We start from the raw sequence: 22,485 nt of genomic DNA on the forward strand, positions 1-22,485 counted from the left end.
GAAACAGACAGCTTTATGACTATCATGGCTCTGTTCTCAAAAATCTGACTGTTACCTTCTGTCATTAGGTGCAACACGTTGACATGTGTTTCGAGGGGGTAGTAGTGTTGAACAGGGGAAAAAGCCAGTGTCTTCCAGTTTGTGTCTTCAGTGCTACCGGGACATTATATAATGTCTATGCACACAGAGAACTATCTGAATTAAAATAATCTAGAGATAAAAGAAGGAGTTATCTTTATCTTAAACATACACATAGGTGGGGGCTTGAGAGATGGCTCAGCAGCTAAGAGCACTGGCTGCTCTTCCAGAGGACCCGGGTTCAATCCCCAGCACCCACATGGCAGCTTACACCTGTCTGTAACTCCAGTTACAGACCTGACACCTTACACACATTGGTGGGAAAAACACCAATGCGTAAGTAAAATCTAAAACACACACACACACACACACACACACACACACACACACGAGTTCTTTTTTTTCTAAGCATCCATCCTCCAAGACAAATTAGCAATGCTCATATGCTTGTGCTCTATAGATGGGCAATCCATCACAACTCAGAATTAACAATGTGCCCAAGCAGGAAGCTTGACTACCAAAAGCAAGGGCATGCAGCGGTGCTTAGAATGGAAACTGGAGACAAACAGGATCCAATTTCCCTTCACACTCAAGCCCAAGGAGGGACCAGGCCATTATTCACCATGCTGTCCCCAGAGTCTCCCAACTAACAAAAATTCCACGCGTAGGAGTGGAGTTGTTTAACTATTAAATTTAACTTGGTTTCGCTGATTATCAATTTCTCTAATTATTAATTATAACGTCTCCAATTATTATAAGTTAGCGGGTTTGATTATCTGGGTCTATACAGGAGTGTGTGCTTGGCACTCTTTTATAGAATACTAAATTCTTCACTTGGATAATGTTCAAGTATATGCACATGGAGCAGCCCTGTGTTAGACCCTGGGGAACCAGAGGGCCCAAGACTGGTTGTGTTTGCGACACTTGAAGGTCTAGAGTCTCAGGTCACTGTTGTTATTGCTACCATTTTTGTTTCCAGTTTTCAACTTCCTTTAGTTCATGGAATCTGAAATACTGAGTCTCTGGCATTTGTCTATAATCGCAGTCTTCAAAATGCATTTAAAAAAAATCACCATGTGTTGGTTTTACGGACGCTGTAACGATACGCGACACACAATTACGGAAAGTGAAGCTAAGTATTTTATGTTGAAAATTACTCACACGATACCAAACCCCGAGAAGCCCAGCAGATCTCAGCTAGCGACTGGACCGGAAGCCGAACTCCAGGAAAAGAGAGCGAGACTTCCTGTGCGCTGTCTTTTATGCCTTCCCCCGTAACGCCCCTAGCCATGCCCAAAAGTGGGCTTGGCTAGTGACGTAGTTCCGCCTACGTACGTATACGTCTTTACGTCCAGCCGTATACGTCTTTAGTCCTGCCTAAAGTGGGTGTGGTTAGCGGTGTGGTAAACCGCCCTTTTATTACCTCATCTGTATGCGCCTCTAGTAAGTCACATGTTTAATGGCGACATAGACTTCCTCCTACAATTCCCTTTTAGTCTAAAAAGGACAACTAACTTGTGTCCATGAACAAAATGTATCAAACATCTATTCTATCTAAACCTAAACTTATCTTAAAGAAACACCCAAATATGAACACCTCCTTCCAATCCCAACTCTAAAATAATTGAAAACTAACACTAACAGGTGTAATCTTATAATATCAATAGTAGGGAGAGGGGCGTGGAATTCTCAAAACTACTTCCTGCTGAGATGGGACGATGATAATCTCATGGGGACCTGTGAAAAGAAAATGTTAGTATAACAAAATCTGAGTAGATCAGACAGTCTCAGTATGGCAGGAGATGCTTGATTGAAGTTCCTGACTGGGGTTCTAGTGTTGATTGAAGCTCTGGTCAGATTGTGGAAGATGTGCTGTTTCAGTTTCTTGGTCCGGAGATGTGTAGAGTGATGTATTTTCAAGCCAGTTTCAGGATAGTGCTTGTCAGGTGGAGTCAATGATGCCTCCAGTCGAATCAGGTGAAGTCAAGGAAGTGGATCCTCATTCTCTTTCGGAAGCAGTTGAAGATTGCTGTCAGGAAATCCCTTGTTCTCTGGAAAACTCAAACATTACTGTTAACAAAGAAATATTTTAACTTTCATATGTATGCATACAGAAGAGGTGACAATAGGGAAGATGGAAAACCTGAAGGAAATTAGACTGTTCAGAAAAAGAAATCCACAGATAACAGTCCCTCATTTTATTTCTTCTGTCTTATATCAATGGCTCTTTGATATAATACAGAAATTCTGAATTGTATTTAAATAATATGCTTGGGTTTAGAGTAGGAGAGCCAATCCAACTCCAAAGCCAGTTTCAGTTAAATGAATGGGAACTGAGGTATGTGAAGAAATAAAGATAAAGGTGTACTATGAAAAAGCAATATAGAGAGATTTAGACTTTGATACCACACAGTGTGTGTTTGATGGTCCTCAGGGTAGCTATTCATTCTTCTACAGGAATCCATGTGTCCAGTATTCTTTGCTGAGTTTACCTGTGAGGACAAAAACAAAGCACTTCTCTTTCCTTTTAGGAGGTCACTTTACCCATTGTGGACTATGAATTTGTAGATGGGCTGTTATCGTCCTCCTCCTGAGATGTTTTCTGTTCTGATCGAATTTTAATTAATTTTGATGGAACCCAAACCTTTTCTTCTCCTGTGGAAACAAAAGCATAACCCCTTCCCCAACGTAACACATATCCTGGTTTCCAGACTGAGGTCATAACATCCTTAAAATACACCGGTTGGTTCAGTTCAGAAGTCTTCTCTGTAGTCCAGTGTCTTTCTGCTGCAGTTTGTCCTTTTTCATCAGCATTAAGAAAATTCAACGTTAGTAAAGCATTGTGTAACCTGTGTCTAGGTGTCTTTGTTTTCCCTGGCTGTTTATGAAGCATCTCCTTTAAGGTTCGGTTAGACCTTTCAATTATTGCTTGTCCTGTGGGATTGTAAGGTATACCAGTTACATGTTTTATATTATAATATTTGAAGAATTGTTCCAATTTACTGGAAACATATGCTGGACCATTGTCAGTTTTTATTGTTTCAGGTATACCCATAACAGCCATTACCTCTAAGAGGTGTGTAATAACAGAGTCAGCTTTTTCAGAGCTGAGGGCAGTAGCCCATTGGAAGCCTGAGAACGTGTCTATAGTATGGTGTACATATTTCAAACTGCCAAATTCTGGGAAGTGAAATACATCCATTTGCAAAAGTTCATTTCTGTGAACACCTTTAGGATTACAACCTGCTGGAAATGGAGTTTGAGTGTACAAGGAGCAACTGGGACAATTTCTTACTATTTCTTTGGCTTGTTGCCAGGTGATAGAAAAATCCTTCTTTAAACCTTTGCTGTTAACATGGTGTTTCTTATGAAAATCTGAAGCTTCCAACACATTACCTACTAATAAACGATCAATTTCATCATTGCCTTGTGCCAGAGGACCTGGCAGACCTGTATGGGATCTGATGTGTGTTATATATATAGGATGAGTCCTGTTTCTGATGATTTCCTGCAATTGTAAAAACAATGAGGTTAATTCTGTATTATCAGGAACAAATTCTGCAGTCTCAATGTGCAGGACAACTCTTTCTGCATACTGAGAATCCGTGACTATATTGAGAGGCTCTGTAAAGTCTTTAAGTACCATGAGAATGGCATATAACTCTGCCTTTTGTACGGAGTTGTAAGGGCTTTGAACTACTTTACTTATATTTCCTGATTTATACCCTGCTTTACCTGACTTGTTTGCATCCGTGTAGAAGGTAAGAACTCCAGAAATAGGTGTTTGCCTCACGATACGTGGAAGAATCCAAATTGTTTTCTTTATGAATTTGATTCTCTCTGTTTTGGGATAGTTATTACTAATACTTCCCAAAAAGTCACTGCAAGCTATTTGCCAATACTCATTATCCTTCCATAAGGAGGAAATTTCCTCATTCGTTAATGGTACAATAATTTCAGCTGGGTCTTTCCCAGTCAGTTGACGAAGCCTTAATTTACCTTTTAATATCAAATCAGATATCTTTTCTATATATGTTTTCAATTTTTCATTTTGTTTATGTGGCAGAAATACCCATTCTAGAATGATGTCGTCCCTCTGCATTAATATTCCTGAGGGGTATTCTCTAGATGGTAAAATAACCAGAATACAGTCCAGATTTGGATCCACACGGTCCACATGTGCTTCTAATATTCTCTTTTCTACCCATTCTAATTCTTTTTCAGCCTCAGCTGATAGTACTCGTGGGCTGTTTAGGTCTTTATCTCCTTTTAAAGCCATTTTCAGGTGTTTTAAATCATGCCCTTCTACACCAATAATCGTCTGTAATTGAGAGATTTCTCCTAATAGTTTTTGAAGATCATTAAGAGTCCGGTAACGATCTCTTCTGATCTGTACTTTCTGTGGTCTAATTTTCTGAGCATCTATTTTATAACCTAAATAGTTAATAGAATCTCCTCTTTGTATTTTTTCTGGAGCAATTTGTAATCCCCAGCGAGGCAAAATTTCCTTTACTGCCTCAAACATCTTTTCCAAAGTATCCTTATTTGAATCAGACAATAATATGTCATCCATATAATGATATATTAACGAATGTGGAAATTTTTACGAATTATTTCTAGAGGTTTATTCACAAAATATTGACACAAAGTTGGACTGTTTAACATACCTTGAGGTAGTACCTTCCACTGGAATCTCTGTACCGGACGGGAATTATTATAGGTAGGTACTGTGAAGGCAAACTTTTCTCTGTCGTTTTCTTGTAACGGTATGGTGAAGAAACAATCTTTTAAGTCTATAACTATAATTGGCCAATCCTTAGGAATTAGAGAAGGTAACGGCATCCCAGGTTGTAGAGACCCCATAGGCTGAATTACCTTGTTGATGGCTCTAAGATCAGTAACCATTCTCCACTTACCAGACTTCTTCTTGACAACAAAAACAGGCGAATTCCACGCACTAGTTGATTCCTCAATATGTCCAGCATCTAGCTGTTCCTGAACTAACTTCTCCAAAGCCTCTAACTTCTCAGATGTCATAGGCCATTGACCCACCCAGACGGGTTCATCTGTCAGCCATTTTAATGGTAGAGCTTTTGGTTGCTCTGTAGGTTTGGCACTAGCATCTTGCTTCTGCACAGCCTGTACATTTGGCATCTGTTTTCTGTACTGTCTTACTATATTCTTACTACCACTAAGAGCTTGTCTATAATTCCTAGCTGATACAGGAGGAATTTTAATCTGCGTATTCCATTGCTGGAGTAGATCACGACCCCAGAGGTTTATAGCAATATCTGCAACGTATGGCTTTAACCTTCCTCTCTGTCCTTCTGGCCCAATAAAGTCAATCCATCTAACGCTCTGTTTAACTTCAGATAGGGTTCCGATCCCTAAGAATTGAACATTAACCTCTTTTAAAGCCCAGTTTTGTGGCCAGGACTGCTGATTAAGGATAGTGACGTCACTTCCGGTGTCCAGTAATCCGTAAATCACCCTATTATTTACCTTAACCGGAAGTTTGGGTCTATGATATTGTATAGAAGTTTGCCAAAATATATGTTTTGTATCTCCTCCTGATGTAATTGATTCATCCTCTGGAGCTAATGTATTATCCAGTGCCGTATTATTTACAATGGGCAGTGGATCTTCTAATTGTCCTGGGAGAGGCTGTCCTCCACTGTCACTGGGAATGACCGGATAATCTTCTTCTTCGGGGCTCCATGGAGCCCGGAAGCCCGTTTCCCTGCTGTAAAGATCTACCTTGTCTGTCTATTGTGGAAAAGCATTCATCAGTCCAATGGCGCCCCTTCCCACACCTCCTGCATAGACCAGGAGGCTTAGGCCTTCTGTTTGATACATTCCTGGTAAAAGCATTATTTCTAGGAATGCGTTGTCTACAGTTCCTACTAAGATGTCCTATTCTACCACAGTTAAAGCATTTTGCATCTTTACGCCTATTTAAATTCTTTGAGATTGCCTTCCCTACCCATGCCTCTATATCATCACAGGTAGGGTATTTGGCATCCTGGTGCCTCCTCAAACCTGTAGAAATAGCTTCACCTACCCAAGCTCCTGTATCCTGACTTTTACATTCCAGGTTCGCTGTATGCAGAACCCATTCCTCCAATGGCGCTGATCTTATTTTTAATGGCCAAATTACCTGCCTGCATTGAGGATTCGCGTTCTCATACGCCAAAGATTCTATAAGGAGACGCCTGGATTCTGGGTTCGCTACCTGTACCTCTACTGCTCTGGATAATCTCTCTAAAAATTCAGTGAACCTTTCCCTTGGGCCCTGTAATACCTTGGTGTAGGGCTGCATTATCTCTCCTGTTTCACAAACCTTATCCAAGGCATTTAAAGCAGCTGTACGGCACAAAGACAACATGTGCTCATCATATGCAGATTGAACCTGCGTGTCAGCGTAAGGACCCTCCCCAAGAATCTTGTCTTGGGGTACTTCATGACCGTTCTGCAATTCCTGAATCTCAATTGCTTTTGCTTCTTGCCTCCACAAAGCTCTCCATTGAATTTGGCAAGAATTTTCGAGTACTGCAGAGGCTAATTGGGCCCAGTCTTTTGGGGTTACTTTATTTACAGTAGCCCATGAGGTTAGGAGCTCTCTGACAAAGGGAGAATGAAGACCATACATGACAATGGCCTCCTTAATATTTTTTAGATCCTTCATCTGTATAGGCTCCCAGTGATAAGCAATGGGACCATTTGATTGTTTTTCGTTGCTGGTTTTTCTGATACAGATACTGGAAAAACCATAGGGGAACGCATAGCAACCTTAGGGAAATCATTCCGGCATTTGAGAAGCGTTGGGAAACTCCTGTCCTGACCTGTTGCCTGTATTTCTGATTCTGAAGTATCAGATTGAGCGTCTTCTAAATCCTGCAGTCTATTCATCATTGTTTCTCTGAGCTCTTGAAGTTCTTGGGACAAATGATTTTCTAAGGATGTCATGGAATCTTTCATTTTTTTACATTCATCGTTTACATGTGATTCCAAATTTCTAATAGTCTCATCCTTAGCAAGTACCTCAATAGCATGTAAACTGCCTTCTACAAATGATATTCTATCAGTTAGTTTATCATTGCTCTTAGACATGGAACAATTCTTTTCTGCTAGCATTTCAATTTTATGTTCCAGTCTTTGTAATTTGCTAGTGAAATCATCAAACATGGAACCGTGTTTGTCGTTAAATGTTTCCACATTATGTTCCAATTTTTCAATTCTATCTATGGAACACATTTTTCCTGAAAATAATTCAATTTTGTGTTCCGTCTCTTTAAACCTGTTCGTCAGACCTACATTATCATTTTTAATATCCTGAATATTTTCTACCAACCCTTTCTTACTCTCCTGCAATGAATTTTGCATTTCCTGAATCCTTTGTATTAAGATTTCAAAACTATCCTGTGATGACTGCATGACCTGTATAAGTTTATTCCTATTTTTGAACCATTTCATTAACAAAATTATATTGATTATGAAGCTAATAATCACCATCATGGGTAGGAAGCACCTTTCAGGTAGGTCCTCAACCCTTTCTAAAATCCCATCCATACAAAAACCAAGAAAATTCTTAACATCCTGCATCATAGTGTTAGCTGTTGACATTGTATAAAGCAGTTACGTTTGTTACCAATGGAGTAATTCAGGCCGAAATCAACAGGCTGCCAGCGAAAGAGCACGTGGCCGGAGTCAGCTGGCCGCCAGTAAAACAGCACGTGGCCGCGAGAGAAACCTTGGAATTCCGCCTAACCTTACCGGCAGGTAGAAGGTGCTGGTTCCTGGCGGCAGGAATCGTGCCTTGCCGAGCGAAGTAGTGAGGAACTTAGCGAAAGGAGAGTCCACGTGTGCCTGGTCGGGCCGAGAGAAGCCCTGGGTCCCGATTCCAATCCCGCTCCGACACCAAACTGTTGGTTTTACGGACGCTGTAACGATACGCGACACACAATTACGGAAAGTGAAGCTAAGTATTTTATGTTGAAAATTACTCACACGATACCAAACCCCGAGAAGCCCAGCAGATCTCAGCTAGCGACTGGACCGGAAGCCGAACTCCAGGAAAAGAGAGCGAGACTTCCTGTGCGCTGTCTTTTATGCCTTCCCCCGTAACGCCCCTAGCCATGCCCAAAAGTGGGCTTGGCTAGTGACGTAGTTCCGCCTACGTACGTATACGTCTTTACGTCCAGCCGTATACGTCTTTAGTCCTGCCTAAAGTGGGTGTGGTTAGCGGTGTGGTAAACCGCCCTTTTATTACCTCATCTGTATGCGCCTCTAGTAAGTCACATGTTTAATGGCGACATAGACTTCCTCCTACAACCATGTCCATTTTGCTGGGGCCAACTGGAAATTCTAGAGAAGGAATTCAGGATGTAAGGGAGGACTAAGAATTCCTGGAATTTCTAACTCATTTCACTAAACATTTTCTGTGTCGTGACATGTCCTAGGAGACTGTAAAAGTCAGCTTATAATATGAATATAAAATGCGTTTTGCCTTACTGATAACTGCAAATAAATAATTCACATGACCACCCACCAAAAGATTCCAAGATTTCCAGAGGTCTGTGAGTTCCCCCAAGAAATATATTCCTTATAAATTTGTATAATCAAAGAGAAAAATAATAAGAGGTGCTTATTTTATTTCCACTTTAAATGCTACAACACTAGCTTGAAATATTTCTGTAATCTCAATAATGTCACAGAAATATAATAAAATGATTAATGCCTTTTCCTGGTGTGACTTTAAATAAGGCAATTAAAAGTATTCTCTGCCCTGCATTTTCAGTACTGCAAACGTTCATTTCTCCAGTGGAAATTACTTAATCTGGGGTGGAGGAGATGGCTCAGTGGGGGGAAATGCTAACTATCCACAGGTAAGGACTTGAGTTCGAGGGTCCAGACCCTATGTAAAACCTGTGCATATAGCACCAGCACCAGAAATCTCCAGGATCCCGGAGCAAAATGGGAGGCAGGGGCAGGAGAATTCTTAAAACTCACAGGCCATGCACAGCTTGGCACACACAGAGGAAAAATGACCAAGAAATTCTTCCTTAAACAAGGTGGAGAGTAAGGACTTACCCAAGGTTGTACTCGCAAGTCGATATTCTCTCTCTCTCTCTCTCTCTCTCTCTCTCTCTCTCTCTCTCTCTCTCTCTCTCTCTCTCTCTCTCTTTCTCTCTCTCTCTCTCTCATGAGTGTATGCACCGTACGCATACACACTTAAAAAATTAATCAATTGCATCACTTTCCTAGCAATAATCAACTGAATTGGTTACAGCACTATCAGTATGTAAAGAAAGCTTATTTCTTAATGAAATAACCTTATGAACGAGCTCACACTTTGCAACAAGTTCAGCTATTTGGTTTTCCAGCCTGGAAGAAATAAGCGGGGATGGAAGGAGGAGGCCAGATAACCATTAGCTTACTGTGGCTTGGGAAGTTAGTTGCTGCACACGCTAACCCTGTGCTCCTTTTAATAGATGGAACTGATTAAGAATGTCAGCACGGCCGAACAGCCCTATTTATTCACGAGACATGTTCACTTCCTCAACTTCTCAAGGTGAGTCGCTCTCCAGCTTTGTGGTCCTTTCCTGTCTTCAGAATCTTTATGATCCATCTAAGGAGCAAGCAACCGCTTAACTGTCTCCCTGATTGACAACCCAGAGCCATCGCCCTGGAAAGACAATGGTGGTCAATCCAGTTAGCCTCGCTACAGAGAAATCAAAGTTTGAAACATTTCTTCCTAGAATGCCATCTGAAACAGTGTAAAAGCATGGAATTATTTTTGAGGAGAAAACTTCTAATGGTACAATACTTTAACAGGGGGAAAATCTGACTTTTGGATTGAAACAAAGAGACAAAAAATGAGCATTTTGTCATTTGTTTTTCTCCAGTGTGATCCTGCATAGCACTTAAGGGACAACACAGCAGTAGGGTAATGGGTGTTTCTTCTGCTCCAAAGAGCCCATGCCAACATCCAACTAACTTTTGTTGTTTTTAAACTAGCCATCCCAAATCTTGCATATTTGACAATAGTGAGATATTTTTGACCTGTTTGGTTTTTTTCTTTGGCTTCTGTACCCTTTTATAAAGAGTGTAGATTTTTCAAATTCAAATTGTGGGGCCTTCTCTTCATTAAATTGAAACTTCAAGTTCTATGTGTCCTTTCTCCCAGTGGTCCTTGAACATCTGCTACAGTGTCATTGCTCCTTACACTGGTGGCCCTTAGGTTCCTGGTGTGCCTACTGGCTCTGCCATATACTCACGTGGTATCTGTCAGCCAATAGCTCACTGGGTCCAGAGACAGATCTGCTGACAAGCCCCGGGCTCCCGAGTCCCCTGCCGGCAATCTAACAGCATTGTCTGAACCTTAGGGTAACAGTTTCATCAAACGGTCCAAAGAGTTCACCAGGGTGTTCCATCCACATGCAGTGGGTACCAGCTGTCAGTTGGTACTGACCCAGTTGCTGCTGTGGGCTGGCACCTCAGGAGGCTTGCTGTGGAGACGCTCTGATGCCCAGCCTGATGCCTGAGGAGCCACTGGACTTGGGGCAGGTTTTAGCCTTCAAAGGACTTCCCTGCTGCCCAGGAGGTCCCTGTGCCACCATTTTAAGTGTGAAGGAGGAGTGCACTTCAGCAAAGGTACATTATTAAGCAGAGGAGTTCCCACATTCGATTTCAGAGTGAGCTTCCAGGCCTGCTTAAGAAGCCAGAGTTCTATGGGACGGAAATAGAACGCTTAAAACGGTCAACAGTAACAGGACCAGGTGCTGGCCACGCTCACTGTTCTTCAACATGGCTCATTGCTGGGCTGGCTGGCATGTGCACCCTGCTTCCCTCCAGAAGCCATGTCATTAGTCATAATGAGGCCACTGGGATTTGATAGATGTTCTGGGCCCTGTGTTTGATGGTTTGTGAAGAGAGAAGCTTCTCTGCTGTTGGCTCTTCTACTGACTTCCTGCCACCCTTGACACCTTCAAGCTTCAGTCACTAAGTCCTCTTTCTTTCTAGGTTAGAATCTTTACATCCAAACTGCAATACAACAGATTTTAATAATGATCTCAGGCGGGTTCAAAACTCTAATGAGAAGCCAAAACCGGTATCTTAATTGGATCAGCAGCGCCCAGCATGGTGGCTGTATTTTATCTTAGCCTCTACCGTCAAATACAGGAGTGGAATATTGATTGCTTTAATTCTGGATGAAAAAATAAAGCTTTTTAGAAGATACCACATCTGTAGAAAATGGTGGAGCCCTGGTTATCCGGACCCCTAAGTGTTACAGCTTCCCTTCCTGCTGCCCAGGATGAGGGCAAGCCATCTGGCCTTTAGGGAAAGGCTATCGATTTCCCCATCTCTAAACCATGGGCAGCTCCTTCCCCCTCCCACCTGGTATGGATGGTTGGAACATGAGGAAATGCCCTCTAAGAGAGGGATGCTACCGGAAGACACAGTGGCGCTTAACGCATCATGCATCTGTGTGGCAGTCCTGGAGCTGTTTGGTCCACAGTGATTCCCCAGCAGGAGCAGACAGACTCACAGACAAGCTGTCTCCTCTCTCTCCTCTGCTCATCTCAGAGCACATTGGTGAAGCAGCCTCCCTCAGCCTTCTCTATGCCATGAGAGCTTGGACTTTAGCCATGAACCCAGAATGCTCCTCTTGTCTTTGGAATCCTTGAATTATTCTTCTGCTATAGAAGCATGAAGTCAGGTGTGACAGATGCAGGGAGAGAAGTCACGGGGCTTCCGCTAGGGGAGATGGAGGGCAGCGGGCTCCTCCTGGTCCTGCTGGGGTGCGAGAGACTTGCTCACTCTAGAGCAATGAGAGACAAGGACATTCCCAGTACAGGAGCAGCAGAGAAAGCAGGCCAAGAGAAATGCACTAAGCAAAGATAAGAGGAGGGCCCTGACTGAAGAGGAAATAGGGCTGTGCATGACCTGCTGAGCCTGCCTCTGTGGGAGCCACCATCCCCTGTTCTTCCCTTCCTGTAGCTCAGGACCAGGGCCTTAGCTATTAGACATGAGGGGTGACAAGAGGCCCTTGAATACATGGTTAAACTCTTAGGACCAGGGGACTAAGAATCAGTTTTCCTTCTTTTTCAAGGGTGTATCTTTACTTATGGAAATCTTCAGTGTGAATAGCAAAGTCCCCCCCAAAAAACACAAGGAGTAAGGAAGCTGGGAATTGTTAACTTTGAGATCTGAGCTCTCTAGTTTGAATTCTAAGCATAAATACTATTGAGCTGTTCTCCAGAAATCTACCCCTATAACCATGAATGCTGCTCCTGTGAGAAATCAGACAAAAAGACCAGACTAGAGTGCTATCGTCTGTTGATATTTCCAAACTTTTATGCACCATTAAGTTGTAGCAATATCCTTGCTGCTGAACAGACTATCAAAATCAGGCTGGGCTCCCCCCCCCAACCCCCCATCCCATCCCTTTTCTCTCACAAACATGTTGTGAAGTCTTGAAGAACGTGCATTACAGAAAGTTGTGTTCTCCCCATTTATCCTTCTCCGTTAAGAATGGCATTCTTATCTGACGTGTAGGCAAGAACAGCGATGTAGAACGCTGTCCTGTGAGCTCTTGGCTGTTCACGAGTTAGCCGACTTCATGTATCCAGCACCTCAACTCCTTACTCTTTGCTCGTTTTCCTCTGAGTCCAAAGGAACCCCTTGGCCATCTGCAGTTCTGTTCATCCCACCAGTCAGGTGTTTCTGCAGTTGCTGTGGAGACGGCTTCCTGCCAGAGTCCTGCCAGCTCAGCAGAGAGCTCAGGTTTGGTCTGGCGTTGGAGGGATTTTCCTAGGGTGTCCTTTGATACCTATTTCAAACCCCTCAGAAATGTGGGCAAGGCAAACGTTTATTCCTCTGGATAAAGGGAGAACTGAATCCAAACCATCTTGACCTGGAAGATGCTCCTCTGGGTTGGGATGTCTGAAGACCAGCCTTCATGTCTTTCCCTGGTTGTTGAAGTAACTTTAGGGTGTGTGTGTGTGTGTGTGTGTGTGTGTGTGTGTGTGTGTGTGTGTGTGTGTGTTTAATCTCAAATCTTCAACATCTGTAGCCACTCTGGAGTGCATCTTAGATCAACACTCTGGAACAGCAACACACTCAGTTCAAATTATCTCTCCTGACTCCCCCCACACTTGGTTATCTGTCTTCTAAGCTTTTGTGGGGGCCAAGGGAAAATATTTTGTCCCAATCTAAAATTTCTCTCAGCCCTCAGTCATGTTCTTCTCACCATGGCAACTCTCTAAAATATATTAGAACTTAAGGTCGTTGAAGCAGTAAAGAAAACCAGAGGGTCTCTCATGCTAAAAATGGCAAACTTTCTTCCTTTAACCTTTTCTGTTTCCTTTTTTCTTTTTCTTTTCTTTTTTTCTTTTTTTTTTTTTTTTTTTGAGACAGGGTTTCTCGGGATAGCCCTGCCTGTCCGGCAAGTAGTTCTGTAGACCAGGCTGGCCTTGAACACACAGAGATCCACCTGCCTCTACACCCAAGTGATGAGATTGAAGGTGTGCGCCGCCACAGCTCGGCTCCCCTCACCTTTCCTATTCCTCGTTTCTACCCAGGGTTCTCCCTGACACCTCCAACTGTTGTTTCTACTTCTGCTTCCTCAGTTCACATGGTAGCCCCAGTGCCAACACTGACTCTCAAAAGAAAGAAAGAAAAGCAGAAAGAGACTGAAGGAACAAAGGGAGTCAGCCTCCAGGGAGGCTGCTGTGGTGCCCGCTGAGGCATTTGACACATCCTCAAGTGAAGTCTGATTGCTATGGGAACAGAGCTTGAAAGCTGCTGTCCTTTGAAGGCATCCTTTTAAAAGGAGCAAGGCAGATCACAGCGCTTCCGTGACGCACTTCAGTCTCCTCGTCTCTTTTCTAGATGTTGACTTTGCTCTCATTCTCACCAGCAGTGGGATCCCTTTTGACTCTGCCCCACTGTAATAATGACTCAGAAGCTTTAACCTTGCAAATAAAAATGGATGCAGGGTGTTTAACACTGTCTCCACATACTTACACAACTAGGAATGGATCCAAGGTGAGAGCTTTATTGTGATCGCTCCCTGTTTAGGAGTGCTGGGTTTGTCTTCCTCAGATAGTGGTCTCCTCAGCCTTGTACTAGAGGGAGCAGGCCTCTGTGGCCATAAGTGAGGCCATAGTGGTAGCCCATGAAGGACAAGAGTAGTCTGAGTTTTTCCTCATAGATTTTTTCCCTATCATTTCATTTCATCTTTGAGTGGGAACCCTGATGTCCTTTTCTTTCCTTTGGACCATTTTCATCAGCTTCCCACAGCAAGTGTTAGCTCCACTTCTCCCCCCACCCCCACTGCAAGCCAGAGAGCAAAATCTACTGGCATGCATAACTGGCCTGGACATCTTCATGCCTGTATCTTCACGCCTTGTGAGGTGCTGTGCATTGGTTTACACGACTGAGACATTCTGCTGGTTGGCATTGGTGACTGTCGCTTACACAACGGTAGTTACAGCACCGAGGTCTGTGTATTTGCTGTGCATTTTTCATCTTCTTGTTCCCTAGAGTTATTACTATAGTGTTTGTCTGTTTATCATCATTATCAACCCAATTTGTTGAGAATGGTAAAGCCAGGGTTCGTGTTTATGCAGGTTAACTGGTGATAGGCATAGCTAACTCCTAGGGCTATAGTTGGCCATCTGTCCTATAGCAAGGATATCATCTTACTTACATCTAACAATGGACAGGATTCATTTTAACAGGGCTAACCTCACTTAGTTGCAACATGTCTTCCTATTATGATAGTACTGGAAAATCCAGAATAGCATGTTTGTGTGTATGTGTGTGTGATGATAACTTTGAGTATCATTTCTCAGGAGCCTCTTGTTTGAGACAGAGTCTCTCTGGCCTGGAGCTTCAAAAACTAGCCTAAGCTAGCTGTCCAGTGAGTTCCAGGGTCCTCCTTTCGCTACCTCTCATTTCGCCATTGCTAGAATTACGAGCACAGGTCTCCATGCACAACTTTTTACACGGGGGCCAAATTCAGCTCCTCGTGGAAAGCAAGTGCTTTACTGACTGAGCCATATCCCCAGTCTTTAGAGTCTTCTGACTGAATGTCTTTAAAAATGCAAAATTGTTTGGCTCAACTGTGTATGTTTTAATGCATAAAAATATATTGGTGGCTTGTTATATCTACTTTGCTCCAGCAGTACAAGCCTTATACTGACAGAAGCTGAACAATCGGGAAGCATGCACGAAGGCATTCGTTTCTGTATGTAGTCACACTCTGTTGAGTGCCTACTGTGTGCTATGCACTACTAGATGACATACATACTCCCTGACCACAGGAGGCTCACAGTCTGTTTTGAGAGACAGACATGTCGACACAATAGGAAAGCCGGAATTCAGGGAAGGAGTACAATGAGATTAGTTGCTACTGGTATATAAAACCTGATGTACCTGAAGGCCTAGCAGGATCACGAGTTCAGGGCAGCCTTAGTTTGAGGTCAGCCTGAGCTACATGAGACCCTGACTCCAAAAAACCAACAGAACAGTCACTAAAGTTATGATTATGACTCAGGCTGGGTTTTGAATGGTGAGTCGTGTCCTCTAACAAGAGAGGTGGGAGCTGCCCCGTCCAGCTGCTTTATCTGGGCACTGTCTGTCCCTTGACCGAATGCCCAGCACTTTCATCAGCTAGGGGTTGCAGGTTCTCTCGGAGGTCACTAGAACCTCATCACAGGGCCATAGTTCTCTCCTAAGGTCACTAGAAAGTGGCCTCTGCCCAGAGCCTGAGGTCCTGCCATAAGCCCTCTGGGATCACTTCCTTTAAGCAGTTCAGAGAAGGGGGAAGAGACCTGAAGGGAATTTCAGGTCTCTGATGTTGGTCTTGATGGTCCTGCACTTGGACAGGTTCTTAGTGCAGATGTGGGATCCTTGTGGGGGTATTAAAGCTGGAGAATGGCCACCCTGTAGCCCCTGGCCCAAATCACCATGGAATAGCCATGAATGCAGCCCAACACAAAACCTGAAAATCATTAACCCATCAGGAAACACGGGTCTTTGTTTATAACTCAGTTGCATAATTCCAGAGCACAGGTTTGGAGATGACAGCATCTATCACATTGTCAGATGTTGGACATGCCTGTTAGATAGATACTAACAGATGGAGTCTCATTGGTAGCTTAGGCTGTCCTCAAACTCATAAGCCTCCTGTTTCTGCCTCCCCAGTGCTGGGGAATAATGCCATCACTTGAGGATAATTAGCTTGATTTGTACTTCTTTCTTATATCGTTGCATCATTGCATTTCTTAACTCTGGAACTTTCTGTGGTTAAAAGTGAAGATTCTGGGCCGGGTGGTGGTGGCGCACGCCTTTAATCCCAGCACTCGGGAGGCAGAGGCAGGCGGATCTCTGTGAGTTTGAGGCCAGGCTGGACTGACAGCCTCGAAAACAATACAGAGAAACCCTGTCTCGTAAAAACCAAAAAAAAAAAAAAAAAAGTGAAGATTCTGAGCCAGGTGTTAGTGACGCACGCCTTTAGTCCCAGTACACGGGAGGAAGAGGCAGACAGATATCTGTGAGTTCGAACACAGCCTGATCTACGGAGCGAGTTCCAGGACAGGCTCCAAAGCAATACAGAAAAACTGTCTCAAAAAACCAAGAAAGAAAGAAAGAAAGAAAGAAAGAAAGAAAGAAAGAAAGAAAGAAAGAAAGAAAGAAAGAAAGAAAGTGAAGATTCTAAATCCAGATGACCTCTGTTCATCCACTGGCATAGCCACACATTATTTATCATCTTTCTGCCTCAGTTTCCCCAGGCATAATGGGGATAACTGTGGTTTTTTAGTCCATGGAGGATCAGAGATCTTCCCTGGGTTTACTGTGCCAAGTATTAAGAACACATGAATAGTGGCTACTCAGTGACAGTGACTGTTTCCAGTCCACTTACCCTGGAGCACCTGGCTGAGATGATGGGAACTACAGTATTATAGAAGACACCACCAAGGCAATCAGGATCAAGTAATGGATTGAAACAATCACCCGGGGCCACCTTTAAGCCAATAGGTTCTGCACCAGCCACTAGGAATAGAAAGTCTAGTCCTTAACAAGCTGTACCTACTGAGCAAACTAGACATTTGGACCTTAACGTGATGAGGACAGTGTTGTGCTAAACTGGTCTCACTTTACTTCAGTTGGGTCATGTAAACTAGCATGATCGGGTCTCAGGGCTTGGGTGCACATGTAATGTTACTATAGAGTTGGTACTTTCAGGAAAAAGTTTCTGGAAGGGAGCCCGAAATGTGAAAGAAGCTATCTGCTTCAACCTACTAAAGAAACATAAGCATTGCCCTGTAAATCTGCAATGTATGTAGGAGCAGGTGCTCCTCAAAACTATTAAGGTTGGGAATCAGCTAGAATAGGGCTGCTGTTTGTTGCAGAACCCCAAAAAGTGCTCACCCCTAGCCCAGAGGTGAGGGGATGGCTCAGTTGGTAAAGTACTTGCCATACAAACACGAGAACCTGAGTTGAGTTCCCTAGCACCCATGTAAGAAGCCAGATGCAGCATGACATGGGCTGGGAAGGCAGAGACAGGAAGGGTGGGTCACTAGAGCTGTCTGGCCAGTCAGTCTAGGCTCAGTGAGAGACCCTGTCTCAGAAGATGAGGTGGTGAGCAACTGGTCTCAGAGTGTCTTAATGGGCACCTGGATCATACATTTCTGTTTCCTGCATGGGAACAAAATGCCTATTGATTTACAGTTGCCTATTAAAGTGGTGGGAGGCACCTTGGCAAGATGGGTAAAGGTTGGATTGAGTTAACCTAGAGGGAAAATTTATCCCAGCAGGCCTTATTTTCTTGCAGAAAGGATGAGTTGTAACAAGCTCCCTGTTTGTGTGCCCTGTGTGTTAGGTTTGGAGGAGACCAGCCCGTCTACATCAACATCATTAGAGACCCCGTCAGTAGGTTTCTATCTAACTACTTTTTCCGTCGCTTTGGAGACTGGAGAGGGGAACAGAATCACATGATCCGCACCCCCAGCATGAGGCAGGAGGAGCGCTACCTGGTAAGTTCCGTTGGGTGGCCGAGTTGGTTCTCTGCTGCCTTGGAGTAGGGAGTCCAGGTTGGGAGCTCCCACACTGTGAAAGCCTTTGTGGGTGAGAACATGTTCCAGATGACCCGGAGCACCTCAACTGATTCCAGATTTGCTTTGTCTTCATCGCTGGGCTTTAGGACATTCCTTGGGAGTCCTGACCTGACACTCCCATCGTTAAGAACAGATGTGTTTGGGAAATCTCTCTCTCAGAGGTTCACAAAATGTCTTCTCATTCTTTGTCCTATTCAGTTCCCATGGCAACCTCTTGAGGGAGTGGATTTTTCACTTGAGGACCTGGAGATTCTTAAAGGACCTAGAAGTCCTGTTCCCCTGAGCCTTCTAGCTCTCAGATTTCAAGTCCTGCTCCCCCTACCCGCCCTGTGCTGACAGTGCCTATGGGCAGTGCTGCACTTGGCTTTTCTGAATCTCCATAGAGGACACTATTGTTGGCCTCCAGTTGCTTAAAAAAAAAAAACCACCACAGGAACTACTCACAAAAATGGGAGGCGGAGCTCTGTGCCATGCTCCAGCCTGCTATGCACAGAGGAAAGGCACGTTTCTCATCTCTTGGTGACAGAGTGACAAAAACTTACTGAGCCCCATGTGTAGGAGGCAGAGATCATGGCCTCTGTGTGTGAAAGCCTGGTGAGTTTCACAGGTTATCTCATGTTGTTGGGTGTGGGCAGGACTGGAAAGTGCTGGGGTATTAATGCAGATGTGTTCCCAGTGCTGGATGGAGTATATACAGCACCTGTGTCTACTATTGGTCCTCACTAGTCTTGTCTCCAAGAGAAGCTAGTCATGGAGTTATCACAATACCCAAACCCCCTTTGATTCTTAAAAATCTCAGTATGCAATTGGTGCTGAGGCCTTCTTCAAGGTCACCGTGGTGTCACTTTCATGTCTTAAGATCTGTTCAAGAGATACAAAGGAAAGGTTAAACACCTCATTCGGTCCTGTGCCTCCAGGTGGTAGGTGCCCGGACCAGAACCAAAGCTGCCACTCTCCATGAGTGCAGGCTGAGCCTCCTTATATGAAAGTCTCAAGTGCCCTCAAGTCACTCTGAGCATCCACATACTATACCCCAGCCTCACGTGGCATCTTTGTCAAAATGTATGTGCACTGTAGACATCGCATAAAGTGAGTTTAGGACTATTGTCTATGCAATGTACACCAGTTTCCTGTTTAGAACTTGGTAATCCCCCAAAATAACTCATGGTAATAATTCTTAAAAATTTCTAAGCAGTTCAATGCGTCTTTATTTACCTGAGGCTTCTGTGATTTTTTTTTAGATTTTTGTTGTTGTTGTTGTTGTTTATGGTATCAAGTGCCCTAATCTTTGTCTTTACATTACTAGTTAGGAGTATGGCTACTGATATATAGTTGATTCAGTGACATGATATACACACTCAAAATACAGTCTCACTTCCCAAAGGAATAATGTTTTCTAATTATCTTTGTTATTTGTATTGACTCTTACAATAGGTTTATGTTCTTTTTTAAAGGGTACATTCTACTTAATTAAAAATATATTTCAAAGATCTGACTTAGTCTTAATACTAAGAAAATGCTGAGAAGCCAAAGATGTGGAAGTGAATCTTCTTTGTTTTTTTATTGAAAATAGATTCTTCTCTCATGCAATACATTTCAAAAGTTTCCCCTCCCTCCACTTCTCCCAGCTCCCCCACAACCTCTCCTCTCTCCCAGATCCACTCCCCCTCTGTTTCCCTTCAGAAAGGAGCAGACCTCCAAGAGACAACAACCAAATATGACAGAATGAGATACAATAGGATGAAACAAATACCGTGTGTGTGTGTGTGTGTGTGTGTGTGTGTGTGTGTGTGTGTGTGTGTGTGTGTGTCCTCATATCAAGGCTGGACAAGGCAACCCAATAGGAGGAAAAGAGTCACAAGAGCAGGCAAAAGAGTCAGAGACACATCCGCTCAGACAATTAATAGTCCCACAAAAACACAAAGCTAAAAGCCATTACATACATGCAAAGGACCCGGTGCAAAGCCATGTAGGCATTCCACTTCCATCTCTGTGAGACCACGTGAGCCTACTTAGTCAATTCAGTGGGCCATGTTCTCCTGGTGTCCTTCATCCCCTCTGACTCTTACAGTCTTTGCTCCTCCTCTTCCATAGAGTTCTCCAAGCTCTGAGGGGAGGGACCCAATAGAGACCGTCAATCTAGAATGCCTCTTCATGATGCCTGGCTATAGGTCTCTGTACCCACTCCCATCTACTGCTGGAGGAAGCCTCTCTGATGATGACTGAACAAGGCACCGATCTATTAAGAATTGTTTCATTGATTTTTTTTTCCCAGTTGTATTTGGTTCTACCCTAGGTCTCTGAGCTATCCAGTCTCTCCAGTTCCTGGCCATGAAGGCAGTGTAGGTCATGGGCTCCCTCTCATGGAGTGAGCCTCAAGTTAAACTCAGACATTGATTGGCCCCTTAAACAAGTTCTGCACTACCATTGACCCTGCCCGTCTTGCAGGCAGGACAGACTGTAGGTCAAAGGTTTTGTGGACACTGGGTTGGTGCCACTCTTTCCATAGCCTGCAGAGTGCCTTGGCACACCAAAGAGACTAGAAAGTAGGGATGAAGGCTCCTTGCAGGCACCAGCCAAATCTCTCTGCACTCAATGAGCTGTGTGGACGTTGTCCTCTGCAACCCGGTCCCCCTGTCAATCTTTGGAGAACAACTCTGTTCTAGCTTCAGCCTGGGTTGTTTGGGGATCCCCATGGGAGGACATGAATCTTCTAAGTTCTGCCTTTCAAATAGCATGTGGGAGTTGAAGGGAGGTCACCTGGGTTCTTCTGCTCTGTCGGACTTCCGTGCCCTCCTGTAGAGCAGCGGTTCCCAACCTTCCTAACACCCTTTAATGCGGCTCCTCCTGTTGTGGTGGCCCCTCCCCCACCGCCAACAACCATAAAGTCGCGTCATCGCTATTCCATAACTGCAATTTTGCTAGGTTACGAATCGTAATGTAAATATCTGATGGGCGGGATATCTGACACGTATGTGACTCCTGTGAAAGGGTCTTTTGACCCCAAAGGGGTCGCGACCCACAGGTTGAGAACCACTGCTGTAGAGCATTCCATGTGTCACCCTCCTCCTAAGTTCGCCTAAGTGAAGCACCACAGTCTTTAGAAGGAGAAACTGCAAACCGACAGCAGAGCACAGGGGAATGGGTTTTCTTTCGCTTTTTGCCGTTTTCAGTGCTGAGAAAAAAACCCAGGGCTTCCCACGCGCTAGGCAAGTGCTCTGTCACCAAGCTGCCTCCCCAGCCCTGGATGGTTTTTTCAAGCCCCCAGTGTTGAAAGTTGCCCTGAAAATGCCTGGCTGGACTCAGGCTTGAGGAGCCCTTGGGACATTCCCTGGTGGAATTCTGTCTCGGTGACTTGGACGGCGCCCCCTTTCCCAGAAATGAACACGGTGCTCTGCACATGACTGCTGCAGCTGAGCTCACCAGATTGCCTCTTGGCCAGGCTCCCCAGTGTGGCAGAGGGAAACCTGGGGGTCAGGGGGAGGGGCTGAGAGCCTGGGTGATCCCATCTGCCCTGGCCTGACCCTGGTCAAGGCTGTTTTCTTCTTCAGAAAACTGTTTGTTTATTTAGAAGATGGTCTATTGCCTTTTCTTTTTTAATAGCCGAAGCTTTTTTTATTTTCCATCTCCATAGTCCCATCACATAAAATTGTCCCAGTCAGACCCATCTTCAATTTGGCAAGCCTGGATGGTCAGTTGTGTGAATCAAAAAAGGGTATTGTTTGTTCTCAGTGTCTCCTCAGCAAAACCGAAAGGGTGCCACCTCAGCTGAACTGAGGAGGTCACCCCCTGGGACACTGTGCACCAGGACACTCCCTGCATGTCGCATACCCACAGACTCAGTGCTGGCCCGAATTGGGGCGCTATTCCAGATCTCGGTGCCCTGAAGCCTCTTGCTTTATCCAGTTGCCAAAAGTCTCAGTGTGCTCCTGGCCCAGAGTCCAGCGGAGTTTCTTGGTATACAGCTGAGAAGGCTTCTAGCTGAAGGGGCCAAAGAGGCGTGGTGGTGCCTTGCTGTCGTGGGTGGCTTGGAAAAAGATGGAGAGGGATGCTGGACTCTGTGGGCCTTGTGGATGTGATGAGGTCACTTCCTCTCTGCACAGGTGTGGGACTGGCAGCGTGGGGTGGGGACTGGAAAGAGTACACGCCTCTCAAATCCTGCAGTGTGACAAACACCCCTCAGACCTCACGTTTCACCTTCTGAATATGAAGAAAAGCGAGGACCCAGCCAAGCGCTGCGTTTTCCAGGCAGAACCATTTCCTGTAGCGTCACCTGCTGTAA

At 44.4% G+C, this 22,485-nt stretch overlaps 1 protein-coding gene across 4 annotated transcripts in view; it reads left to right on the forward strand.

Annotated features, from left to right (window-relative positions):
- Ust (uronyl 2-sulfotransferase) overlaps positions 1–22,485 on the forward strand; it is a 276,650-nt gene that overhangs the window by 170,985 nt on the left and 83,180 nt on the right. For 3 of the 4 annotated variants that reach the window (XM_040728384.1, XM_040728385.1, XM_040728383.1), the window contains exons 4-5: positions 9,570–9,649; positions 17,969–18,122. The exons of the other annotated variant lie outside the window; for it this stretch is intronic. In XM_040728384.1, the coding sequence (XP_040584318.1) occupies positions 9,570–9,649; positions 17,969–18,122 (234 nt within the window). The remainder of the gene's footprint in view (positions 1–9,569; positions 9,650–17,968; positions 18,123–22,485) is intronic. 4 annotated transcript variants of the gene reach the window in all.

This window comes from Mesocricetus auratus, unplaced genomic scaffold, assembly GCF_017639785.1.
Source record: "Mesocricetus auratus isolate SY011 unplaced genomic scaffold, BCM_Maur_2.0 Super-Scaffold_100018, whole genome shotgun sequence".
NCBI classification, from domain to species: Eukaryota; Metazoa; Chordata; class Mammalia; order Rodentia; family Cricetidae; genus Mesocricetus; species Mesocricetus auratus.